The sequence below is a fragment of the Phyllobates terribilis genome, unplaced genomic scaffold (assembly GCF_046119375.1).
Source record: "Phyllobates terribilis strain yellow unplaced genomic scaffold, ASM4611937v1 Scaffold_4__5_contigs__length_816908805, whole genome shotgun sequence".
Taxonomy (NCBI): domain Eukaryota; kingdom Metazoa; phylum Chordata; class Amphibia; order Anura; family Dendrobatidae; genus Phyllobates; species Phyllobates terribilis.
Window position 1 is genome coordinate 772737221 of NW_027362764.1, and position 13065 is coordinate 772750285.

Sequence of the window (13065 nt, forward strand, 5' to 3'; positions counted from 1 at the left end):
TTAAAGGGAATCTATCAGTAAGATCAAACCTCCTAAGCATCATTTTTGGCACTCAGATCATAGAAAGCTGAATAAAATGACACCTGGATATCTGCGTTGCAATGTCTTAATCCTGAGAAATCCACATTTTATGGAAATGAGCTGTTAAGATCTATGGGCGGGATATAGATCTCCCTAAGAATCTGCCTCCGGAGCTTACTTTTAATTAAAGGAGGGGTTACCAGTGTGAGACATGTAATGACTGACAGTCTGCTTTCCTAATCTACATGTCTCACACAGGTAACGCCCCCTTTCATTTAAAATAACTTCTGGAGGCGGAGTGTCAGGGAGATCTATGTCAGCCCATAGATCTGAACAGCTCATTGACATATAAGAAAAACTTGGATTTCTCTGTAATAAGACATCGGATCGCAGATATCAAGGTATCATTTTATCCAACTTTTTATTACCTACATGTCCATATACATTGCATAGGAGGGTGGATTTTACTGACAGATTGCCATTAAGAAAATGCTGATATAATTACTGTAAGGGTTAATTCTCATTTCTGTACATTCCAATTTTCCATTTCATTCCATTTAGAGAAACAGACCTCATCCATGTGTATAGCTAATGCATTTGGATGCGGAGGGGCCCGATGATTATTTTGGGGTTTGTTTTAAGCCAGTTTTCAGAAAATAGAAAACGTTCTGCTCTCAGGGCTTTTTTTTTATGTTCTAAAAATGTACAAAAAAACAGACCCCAAAACAATCTATGGAGCCCCTCAGCTTCCATTTGCAACATTAATGCAATAGATCCTTTCTGCACATAACTCCTATTTGTCTGTCCCTCTTATCGAATTGTTGGCTCATCCCCTCCCACCCACATTTCTAGTCATCTTGGTCCTGGTGACTTGCAGCCTCCTCCATAGATTGATGTATTAAGCACAGAAACCATTGACGAATACTCAGAGTACCTGGATTTATTCCCCCTATTGATTGTAGTGCCTCTGCCTACCCCACTGTGCTCTGAGCTTATTCCTGACAGTGCCTACGCCTACCGCAATGTATCCTGAGAATAGCGCCAGCTGCCCCATTCAATATTGTCTAGTCAATGTTAGTCTTTATTCGCTGAGACCTGAACAGGCTTTAATTGCTGCCTTTGCAGAGCGCACCGGGAGGGATTACTTTGCCTTGCTGCTGCACTCTGCATAGGCAGCAACCAAGATCACAAAGAGCTCAGTATAATCATTATACTGGGTGCTTTGTCATCTTGGTCGCTGCCTATAAACAATGCAGGAGCTGATGATAAAGTCGTCTCTATTGCTGCGCTCTGCATAGTTGCTGCAGTTGGTAGCTAGTGCTTTCTGGGCGCCGGACACTCTCTGCTAGTAGAAACTTGACGCCCAGTGGAGATTCTCAGAGGGCTGATCCTGCCATTCTGGATTAAATTCAGTTGGGGAAGCCCAAAATTCTGTGCCCCTAAGAATTTGGTGTCAGAGGCAATTGACGCTGCTGCCCCCCCCATCATCCCACAATTGACTAATACCAGAATGTCCTACTATCGAGTCCTTCATCAAGCAGCTGTACAGTTTCCCTGCACTGCCTCCACAGGAGAAATGAAGTATTACATTAATAAATTGTCAGTCCTGGGCAGAGAAAATTCTCCAAAAAAAAAAAAAGAGACTCTCTTTGTATCCACTCTCTAACTGTAAAGGGAACTGCGGCACATCCCTATTTTCTCGAATGGCACGATGATACAGTATCCCATCACAGTGAGTCTCCAGAAGTGCAACTGGGCAGAAAAAACACCAAAATAGGACACAACTCAAAAACCAGGATCAAAATCAGTGAGGATCCGTGAGGTCAAACCCCCTCCGAATACAAAGTGATGGTCGACCCCACCAATATATCACCACTTTATCAGGGAATACTCCTTTAAACAGCTCAGTTCCAAGGCTGACATTATTATTTTTTTTTTTTACAAATAAAGAAATTAAACATAAAAAAAAAACAAAGAAACAAATCTAATACGAATTTTGTGTCTAGTAGTAAAAATACGTAAGAAAAACGTAATTAAATAGAATAATCGTATTTGTTCCTACCTGTTCTCCTCTGAGTCCTTCCATCTGGACCTACAAAAGAACACGGCGCCATTTTTAGACAAGGCTTTTTGTAACCTTTATTTATTGCATTTTTTTTCTTAATTATATATATATATATTCTATACTATGCAGAAAATATAAATTTCTGAAATCCTTACAACATTTCCAGGCAATCCAGGGGACCCTACTTCACCCTTTTCACCCTACGAAGAAATAATAGAAATATTACTACTGTTATGACATCGATTTTGTAGATCCTTACTGCATTAATCATGAAAAAAACAAAAAAGATAATAAAAAACGAATAAAAAAATTAATAATTTATGAATATACTTAATTTAAACTCTTTAGGAGAGAACATTTCCCGGAGATACAAGCCACCACACTAGATTAATAAAGTATAGATCCGCCATTCAGCAGTCTAGAAATCCTGGCAGCCAAACCCAATGGAAGATGCAACGGAAACAATTAGGGTTAGGTGGGGTTATGGCGGTCTACCAGGGCCAGCGTCCCGGTGCTCTGTGCCGAGAGAGTTTGTGCACACAATGTCTTTTTATATGCCGGCTGATCTGCTGAGTTTTTGAAGGAGAATATATTTCAGGACAATGTTGAAGTCTCGATAGTAATTTTTTGCTCTTTTTTTCAAGTCAATGTAAATGTCTTACAACAAAATAGTAACAAAACCCCTGACAGGTTGCAATACACATAATGACCACTGGGTGACCATATATAGACACTTATAACAAAAGCAACTCCCAACAGAGTATCTCAAAATCCTTTTTTTTTTTTTTTTTTTTCTTGAAACCTTGCTGTACACTTCTTGGGATGTCAAGCTCTAATATTTAGGAATATGACTGTTCTCTGGGACTGAAAGACTTTTTTTTTTCACTAGTAAAATTTAGCAATAGTAATACCCTAGTGCTAGACTAGGACATTACTATTGTTAAGATTCCTAGTGATTCCCTTTATCATTTTTATTGTAATGTTCCTTTTCATTGCATTATCTTGAAATTGTTTATTAAAGGTAGAAACAAAGAAACCTCTGCACCCCACGGGGAAACAAAAACTACACAGAGCATGTAACTATGGATGAGAGGATCGATTTTCATGACCCAAATCCAGCGACCAAGTCAGTATTCCATGGCCACTGGTCGGGAGCCCTGTGAACCGCCTCCTGCCTGTTGACATCCCTGGCATGCCCTGTGAACCGCCTCCTGCCTGCTGACATCCCTGGCACGCCCTGTGAACCGCCTCCTGCCTGCTGACATCCCTGGCACCGCCTTGTGAACCGCCTCCTGCCTGCTGACATCCCTGGCACGCCCTGTGAACCGCCTCCTGCCTGCTGACATCCCTGGCACGTCCTGTGAACCGCCTCCTGCCTGCTGATATCCCTGGCACCTCCTGTGAACCGCCACCTGGCTGCTGACATCCCTGGCATGCCCTGTGAACCGCCTCCTGCCTGCTGACATCCCTGGCACGCCCTGTGAACCGCCTCCTGCCTGCTGACATCCCTGACACCACCTTGTGAACCGCCTGGTGCCTGCTGACATCCCTGGCACGCCCTGTGAACCGCCTCCTGCCTGCTGACATCCCTGGCACGTCCTGTGAACCGCCTCCTGCCTGCTGACATCCCTGGCATGTCCTGTGAACCGCCTCCTGCCTGCTGACATCCCTGGCACGCCCTATGGACCGCCTCCTGCCTGCTGACATCCCTGGCACCGCCCTTCTGATTAGCAAGCCGGGTGTGATGTCATGTGTACACCACACCACAACAATGATGTCACGACTGGCATACGGAGATTACATGAAGTAGGAGGAGGTTTGCAGGACAGAAGGTCCTGAAAATTAACTTACTCATCTCTACTTGTGACAAGGAAGATTAGGGTACTGGTTTACGGGAAGGGGTGACACACAGAAAGCAAAAAAGTCACGGAAGGGGAGGAAATATTGAGTTATTTGCCATAAAACAGGAACCAATCAATTCACATGGACAGTAACCTAAAATATATAGGAGATGTGTGAATCTAATAAAGCTTGGAGACCACTAAGAAACACCAGATTTGGGCCATTGACCCTAGTTCTTTTCAATCTTCAAAGCAGACCCTGGGGGATTGATGGAAGCTTATAGAAAGCTGCTTCAATGATAAAACCAGCGAGTGAGGATTTTCTCTGATGTTATTAGATTAAGATATTGTCCTGTTTCTGTCAAATATACAGTCCCAAACAGATGAGTCCGAAGGTGGACTCATCTCTCTTTCCCATGCCCCCTCTATGCCTTGCAGATATCTCCCTTGAGGATAAATGGCTGGCTACCTGGAGATGCTTGCCAAAAGACTGTCCCCGTCCTGCATCTAAAACATGCAAACTGGGCTAACTTGACTATAATGTTATAAATGTAATGGCCCACCTATTGTACACTACTAAAGAGAAATTGCCACCACCTCTAACCTCCCCATCATTATAACAACCTTCTCCTTATTTCCTATAATACACAGTGATTTTAGCCCCTCTTCACATATCCCATAATGACAAAATTCAGAATTACATAGGCTGCTCAAGAAAGCTGAAGTTAGGCATTATGGGATATGTGTAGGCAGGCGTGACTAGATACCATTTAAAAGAAGGCATAGTAATGTGGATAATTTTATACTGGAACCTGGACGATAGGGAAACAGATGCAAGGGATAATGCATAGGATAGGCAACAGACTGCGCTTTGTGCATCATGCATGTCACAGGCAATGTTAAAAGTCCAACTCTAGTCAGGGAGGGTCAGAGATTATTGATTGGCAATATCTTATATATTTTAATTAGCCACAAAAGGTATCTTTGAAATGATTTAGCAGAATACATGAGATAATGCAAATCTGTGCCGTTCACTTGGTGCTTTCTAACTTTCTATATTATTTAGAAATCTTGTTACAAATGACAATTCATTTTTTAAACTCTGGTTTTAATTCTGCTGTAAGTCATATATATCATTATCCATGTAGTAAATGTCTTTGTGTAGCAGTAAGTGGCACCGCCATGGGGTTCACACTCACCCTGTCTCCTTTCAGCCCCTTTAGCCCTGGTAACCCGATGCTGCCTTTTATACCCTGAAATATACAAGATAATCATAAGTTAGTGATCAACATTGGTTCATAGATTTCATAAATACAAGAAATGTATGATATTAGGTATTTATCTGAAATTAAAGAATGCATAATTATTTTCTGAACACATTCATTTGATAGGAATGGAGAAGATCATCACTCACCTCCTTTCCTTCTGGACCTGGCTTTCCAGGAAACCCGTCAATACCTCTGTCACCCTAAATTGTAGAAATATAAATTATGTAAAGGTTAAATATAAAATAAGAAAAAAGAATGTGGATCAAAGTCAAGCACTGAGACCCTTATAAATAGCCATAAAAGGGCTGTTATATCATCTATTCTACCTAGAAGGACGTGAAGAACAGCTGGTCTTGTTGTGCTTTGCCATCTTTGTCAGATTCTGAAAGGAATGGAAGGGTGCACAACCTCCCGGCTGCTAAAGTCAACTCTTGTTCTTGGGGCCAGCGCAGAACATGGGTATAATGAAACGCAAAAGTCTAAAGTTCTCGTGACTGGTGAGGCTCCCAACCAAAAATATTAATAAGATGAATTTCCTCTTCAAACTTGTGGGTCCCAATGCAAAATTTGTAACAACGCCCCACCACCCCAGTGCTATTTATACAACTGGTGACTTCTTAATTTGAATGTGGGACCTTTTGCTCCCCATCAGGCACCCCTGACTCAGATGCAAATGCTATGTTTGTAACCATGAATACAATTGAGAAATTTTAAGGGAACCTGAAATCAGAACCGTTTAGCTTGATAACATCTTACAATTTTTTTTTTTTTTAAGTTGAAGTAGAGTGACCACTAAGTGTCCCCTCTCTAAAGTACTAAGTAAAAAGTTTGAAACATCTTACAACCTTCCTCTCTAAGGAGGTTGAAAGTGATCACGTGAGACAGCCGAACCTTATTGAGCCCTCTTTATAAGGAATAAGGGGGCAACTGTTCACCTCTTTATGTTCCCTATTGGGACTTATTGTTTGAGTTTTCTCAAGAAACTAGTCCCATTCCCTAATCTTCAAGAAGCCTCACCCGATGATAAATAGTAACCATACCATGATGCCAGATCAGCAAGGCTGTGCATTTCCAGTTACGTGAAATTGAATTAGGTCTCATGAAATTGGAATTGCACGTTGTTTGTATATTAGTTCGGTAATCAGAATTTATAATGAATGACTTCTGGGCAGACTATAAAAATATTCAATCAGCTTCATTATTAATTAAGCCTCCCGGATGCTGAAAAAGCTATTGTGGTTCCAAGTGGACACCTTTCCAATAGAAGAGCCAAAAGCAGACATGGCAGTGTCCCGTCAATCTGAAAGTATTTTTATGACCCTATAAAATAATGGACAAGAACATTTGGGGGCTATGAGACAATAGTATTAGTCAAAAATATGAATGTGGACCAACCTTGGACAAATAGATCAGATACAGGAAGCCTAAAGATCTCTGCTCCCATTATTTAGGGAAAGAAAGTTTGACTTTGTGAATTTGCAGGATTTTCTGCTCCTGAAATAAACCATCCGGCAAAAATCTTGCAGAAAGAACACAAGTTAATTTCTTTCGGAATCTTCTCCTATATTCCTTCCAATTTGGATAGACAGGTGACTCAGTTGATGGGGCTTTAATAAGAGGGAGGAGAGTATAATGATCGCTCTCCTTAGAAAGTAGAGAAATGGTCGGAGAGCTTCTTCTGCAGTCAGTTGTCTTATAGCCAAAGACAATATGAAAAAGGAGGTTTATGAAAATGGGAGAGGAACTACAAGAAAGTTTTAACTCAATAAATAAGCATGAAAGTGGATCTACGGTAAGATGGCATGGTCTTTTCAGAGGCTTTCCGCCGTGTACCGGTAAGGGGGAGAAAGTAGACTCTAGTCACCTGGTTACCAATACGTTGCTATATATTGCCATAATGTTGGACCAGATCGCCTTCTCCACTCTTTGAAAAGTTGATGTATTTGCCTTGTGTTGTTCTTTTGTTGGTCTCGTCGTCTATGTATTACATTATTGAACAAATATGGTGGGTGTGTGATGTTTTAGGGGATATACAAGGAATCTTTGGGTAAATGAGGTGAAAGCTAGAGTCAGAGGTCTAGTTTAATGGGCTAAAGATCTTTGAGATCAGTGAATCCGCGTTTGTCACTTTATTACGTAGCTGAGCAGAGCTTGGTCTTTGTGCACTTGTTTAGGTTTTATTATCTGTTCATTTCATTGCTGCTTTGTGTCTATTGAGAATGTCGAGTGTGGCGACACAGTGAATTAGCAAAAAGATTGCCTGTGTAACTGTCCTAGGTGGAGAAGAACAAGGGCCTGAAGTTCAATGAGAGTGCTGCGGAGAGTCACAGTGACAACTGGAGTGAGAGCGAGCGTCATTGAGAATCTGAACAAGCAGGTCAATGAAAGAGAGACTGCAGACATCAGAAGTCCTGTGTGCACCTGGAACAGCTTGGGAGGTCCGCGAGCTCAGGAACACCCTGGGGTAAAGAAATGTCTGTTAATAATTTTAATCTGCTAAGGGGCCTGCAGGTGAAGGTCTGGAGTTGGCATAGTGTCTCATATAGTCCAGCAGGCACATCATGTCCTGCTTAGCCTCCGTATACTGACTTAAGATAAGCTGTTATCCGATAGACTCCTCTCCATTCCTAACCCAGGGGTTTATGGCAGCTGTGATTTTAGACAAATCAACCCCAACTACCATTACCCCGATTGCCACCGCACCAGGGCAATCAGGTAGAGCCGGGCAAAGCCCCAGAATTGGGGCGTCTAATGTGATGTGCCAGTTATCGAGCAGCTGAGGGCTGGTATTTTTAGGCTGGGAACGGCCCAATAACCAGGCACCTTCCCAGCCTGATAATATCAGCCCGCAGCTGTCTGCTTTACCTTGGCTGGTTATTAAAAATAGGGAGGACTCCACGTCATTTTATTTATTTAATAAGTTAAATAAGGCTAAACACCCCTCAACGCCACATGAAAGGCACTATAGGGTGCTAGTTTATTATATGTAGGGGGCTTATGACATTAACTATCTACTGGACATCTATCTATCTCTTATACTCTTAAGTTCTTCTCACTAAATTAAGTTAATTTATTTCAGTTCTTCAATACAAAAAGTGAAACTCCTATATTATATAGAGTCATTACACACAGAGTGATCTATTTCACGTGTTTATTTCTGTTAATGTGGATGATTATGGCTTACAGCCAATGAAAACACAACAGTCATTATCTCAGTAAATTAGAATACTTTATAACAGCTTGAAAAATGTTTTTAAAATCCGAAATGTCCTACTGAAATGTCTATCCAGTAAATGCACTCAATACTTGATCGGGCTCCTTCTGCATCAATTACTGCATCAATGCGGCAATGTGGCATGGAGGCGATCAGCCTGTGGCCCTGCTGAGGGGTTATGGAAGCCCAAGTTGCTTTGATAGCAGCCTTCAGCTCGTCTGCATTGTTGGGTCTGGGGTCTCTCATCTTCCTCTTGACAATACCCCATAGATTCTCTATAATAGATTCTCTAAGGGGTTAAGGTCAGGCGAGTTTGCTGCCAATCAATCAGCGATACTGTTGTGTGTAAACCAGGTATTGGTACTTTTGGCCGTGTGGACAGGGGCCAAGTCCTGCTGGAGAATGACATTTCCATCTCCAAAAAGCTTGTCGGCAGAGGGAAGCATGAAGGGCTCTAAAATTTCCTAGTAGACGGCTGCGCTGACTTTGGTCTTGATAAAACACAGTGGACCTCCACCAGCAGATGACATGGCTCCCCAAACCATCACTGATTGTAGAAACTTCACACTAGACCTCAAGCAGCTTGGATTGTGGCCTCTCCACTCTTCCTGCAGACTCTGGGACCTTGATTTCCAAATTAAATGCAAAATTTACTTTCATCTGAAAACAACACCTTGGACCACTGAGAACAGTCCAGGTCTTCTTCTCCTTGGCCCAGGTAAGACGCTTCTGGCGTTGTCTATTAGTCATGAGTGGCTTGACACAAGGAATGCGACACTTGTAGCCCATGTCCTGGATACAACTGTGTCTGGTGGCTCTTGAAGCAATGACTCCAGCAGCTGTCCACTCCTCGTGAATCTCCCCCAAATTTTTGAACGACTTTTTCTTAACAATCCTTTCAAGTCTGCCGTTATCCCGGTTGCTTGTGCACCTTTTTCTACGACACTTTTTCCTTCCACTCAACTTTCCATTAATATGCTTGGATACAGCACTCTGTGAACAGCTAGCTTCTTTAGCAATGACCTTTTGTGGCTTACCCTCCTTGTGGAGTGTGTCAATGACTGCCTTCAGGACATCTGTCAAGTCAGCAGTCTTCCCCATGATTGTGGAGCCTACTGAAACAGACTAAGGGACCTTTTTAAACGCTTAACAAAAAACAGCTGCAAAGGTTTCCTAATTATTCTAATTTACTGAGATAATGACTTTTGTGTTTTCATTGGCTTTCATTCTCTTATATATTTAATATCTATCTATATATATCTGTATATAAGATTGTTTCATTAGTTTGTAAACTAGCTTTAAATTACATAGAGAATTACAGTATGTAAAAGATGATGCTAAAAATGCATAGAATAGGGATGGTAGGCGAGAAAAATCGCATTGTACTCGCATGGCACTCGTCCTACTTTTCTGGATCAACATCGGATCAATTTTTTATACGATAGTGTGACCGCGGCCTAACCTTTATATACAGTGCCAGTCACAGTGCAACTTTTAGGCTGGAATCACACAAGCGTATAGGTGGCACCCCTGAGGGTTCGGTCGCCACAGAGGTACTGCATCTCACCCAGAGGTTTGGTATCTCACTCTCAGGTAAGGAAGGAGTACTACCCGGGACCCTAACACCTGCATCCAACACATACCCGCAGTGGGGGTAGGGCAAGATTGCTCCTAAGGGAGAGCACAGTCCCGGGTCCCTAGCCGGGGGGCAGGTACTATGTAGTGGGTGTGGGTGGCTGAAGTAGCTAAGGGGAGGACATGAGAGGAACGTATAAAAGGAGGAGCCATCTTAGATCAGTGAGATCAGTCTGAGGAGAGTGAGAATGAACAGTCTACAGTGAGAGGAGTGGAGCAGGGCTCTGCAGGAGCTCTGCTCAGTCAGAGGGCCTGAGGAGAGGCCCAGGACTGAGGAAAGAAGAGAGGGAGCAGGAAGGGCTCCTGGAACGGAAGAAGGGACCCCAGGGGTACTGGCAGTGCTGAAGGGTACGCCCGAATCTACCAGGAGGTGGAGGGGTCAGGCCAAACAAAGGGGACCGGTCCCTCAACTAGCGGAGGACTTCATGCCTTAACTAGAAACCGGAGGCTACAGTATTTTATGTCCTGTAGCCAACAGTCCATAACAGTCTCACCAAGAAGGTAGCCATAGAGGACCCAGGGGACGGAACAGACGTCGCCCGACAAGGCCCGCAGGTACCGGATTGGGACACTAGGTATGAGGTGCAGGGAGACGGCCAGCGAGAAGACACAGAAGGGGGTACTGCTAAGTACTCCAGAGATACCTGAGGGTGGACCAAGCCCCTCACTGAGTAAGCGCAGCACGACGAGGGAAGTTACTTTGGCGTCTGTAACTTGGACTGCAATAACCGTGAGTAAAGACCCTGAGGACTGCACTTCCTTGTCTCTGTGTTCTTGCTGCGCCATCAACCCCTGCACTACAACGCCCAGCACAACCTTATAACATCTATACTGCCCTGGAGCTAAGCTCTACCTGTGGAGAGCCACACCATCCCGGCTGCAGTAACATCAGCTCCAGAGGACTGCTCCACAGCGGCCGCTCCCTTTAGCCGCACTCCACAGGTGGCGTCACAAACTATTTACACTGTGTTCCCAATTATTAAGCAAATAATATTTTCTCAGATTTTCCCAAATTACCTATATGAATTGCAGTCATTGTAATTTTCCAGTCAAATAACTATTAGAGTACAATTGAAAGGTTTTTGTACAAACTGTCTATGATAACAGGATATTTTTAAAAAAATAAAGTACTCAAACTGCACTCAAAATGCATGTTCCAAATTATTATGCACAGCAGAGTTTTCAACCTTTTCATTTTAATAAAGAACAAAACAATGGTCATTTTTGAAATTATAAGCATTAGCAGGTTATTACAAGCTGAGATCAAACAGTTTTCAACTCAAAACTTTATTCTAGGTGATGTTACATTTGCACATAGGACCCCTTGTTCGAAAGGAGCTTCTGAACTCTCTCATTCATTGAATTTGTCAGGTTTTGGATGGTTTCTGCTTCAATTGTTTTGCATGAGGACAGAATACCCTCCCAGAGCTGTTGCTTAGATGTGAACTGCCTCCCGCCATCATAGACACTCCTTTTGATGATGCTCCAGAGGTTCTCAATGGGGTTGAGGTCAGGGGAGCATGGGGGTCACACCATAAGTTTGTCCCCTTTTATGCCCATAGCTGCCAGAGATGCAGATGTGTTATGTGCAGCATGAGACGGGGCATTATCATGCATGAAATGATCTCGATGGTCCAGATGGATGGAGTGGAGGATGGCTGGTTGATGGACACCCCATGCAAACACGGCCACGGCGCTAACAAGGAGGAGGTGGAGTAATGTTTTGGGCTGGAATCGTGGGGAGAGAGATTGTCGGCCATTTTAGGATCCCTGAAGGGGTAAAGATGAACTCCATAATGTATGTTGAGTTTCTCAAACAGCACTTCCTTCCATGGTTCAAGAAGAAGAACCGTGTATTCCGCAGCAAGATCATTTTCATGCATGATAATGCCCCGTCTCATGCTGCACATAACACATCTGCATCTCTGGCTGATATGGGCATAAAAGGGGACAAACTTATGGTGTGACCCCCATGCTCCCCTGACCTCAACCCCATTGAGAACCTCTGGAGCATCATCAAAAGGAGTGTCTATGATGGCGGGAGGCAGTTCACATCTAAGCAACAGCTCTGGGAGGGTATTCTGTCCTCATGCAAAACAATTGTAGCAGAAACCATCCAAAACCTGACAAATTCAATGGACGAGAGAGTTCAGAAGCTCCTTTCGAACAAGGGGTCCTATGTGCAAATGTAACATCACCTAGAATAAAGTTTTGAGTTGAAAACTGTTTGATTTCAGTTTGTAATAACCTGCTAATGCTTATAATTTCAAAAATGACCATTGTTTTGTTCTTTATTAAAATGAAAAGGTTGAAAACTCTGCTGTGCATAATAATTTGGAACATGCATTTTGAGTACAGTTTGAGTTTTTTATTTTTTTAAAAAATATCCTGTTATCACAGGCAGTTTGTACAAAAACCTTTCAATTGTACTCTAATAGTTATTTGACTGGAAAATTACAATGACAGCAATTCATATAGGTAATTTGGGAAAATCTGAGAAAAAATTATTTGTATAATAATTTGGAACACAGTGTATATAAAAACTTTATCTATCCCCTGTAAATAAATCCCTATGGAATGACCTCCCTGGGTCACGGACCGGGTTACCGCCACTGTGACATTTCCCCAAATGACGACCGGCCCGGCACCGGGTACCCTACGGCCCAGGGGGCGCGTCATCTTACATTGGATGCGAGAGCATTGGATCGGATATGTTAAGGACACTCGGCTCCTGCTCTGCTGTGAGTTTGATCCGAGTGTCAGCGCTCCGTGCTCCCGTCCTCTCGCATGAGAGAATCGCAGCACAGGTGCGGAGGAGACCGAGAAAGTAATTTCTCCATCTCCTCCATTGCCTGTCTATATCGGACTGCACTGGGCTGACATCTGAGTGCAGTCTGATGTTTCACACGCACCCATAGACTTGTCTGTGTGCGTGTGAGCCAAGTCTAGCTGCCAATCGCAGCATTGTCTATACACAGTGATGTCTACAGTGCAAACTGACACTTTGTACCGGTCATCCAC

General features: G+C 43.0%; 1 protein-coding gene across 2 annotated transcripts in view; it reads right to left on the bottom strand.

Annotated features, from left to right (window-relative positions):
• Positions 1-13065, bottom strand: part of COL22A1 (collagen type XXII alpha 1 chain) — a 519049-nt gene that overhangs the window by 272503 nt on the left and 233481 nt on the right. For both annotated transcript variants that reach the window (XM_073679923.1, XM_073679924.1), the window contains 4 exons: positions 5342-5395; positions 5127-5180; positions 2242-2286; positions 2084-2113 (listed from right to left, as the gene is read on the bottom strand). In XM_073679923.1, coding sequence (XP_073536024.1) covers positions 2084-2113; positions 2242-2286; positions 5127-5180; positions 5342-5395 — 183 coding nt within the window. The remainder of the gene's footprint in view (positions 1-2083; positions 2114-2241; positions 2287-5126; positions 5181-5341; positions 5396-13065) is intronic.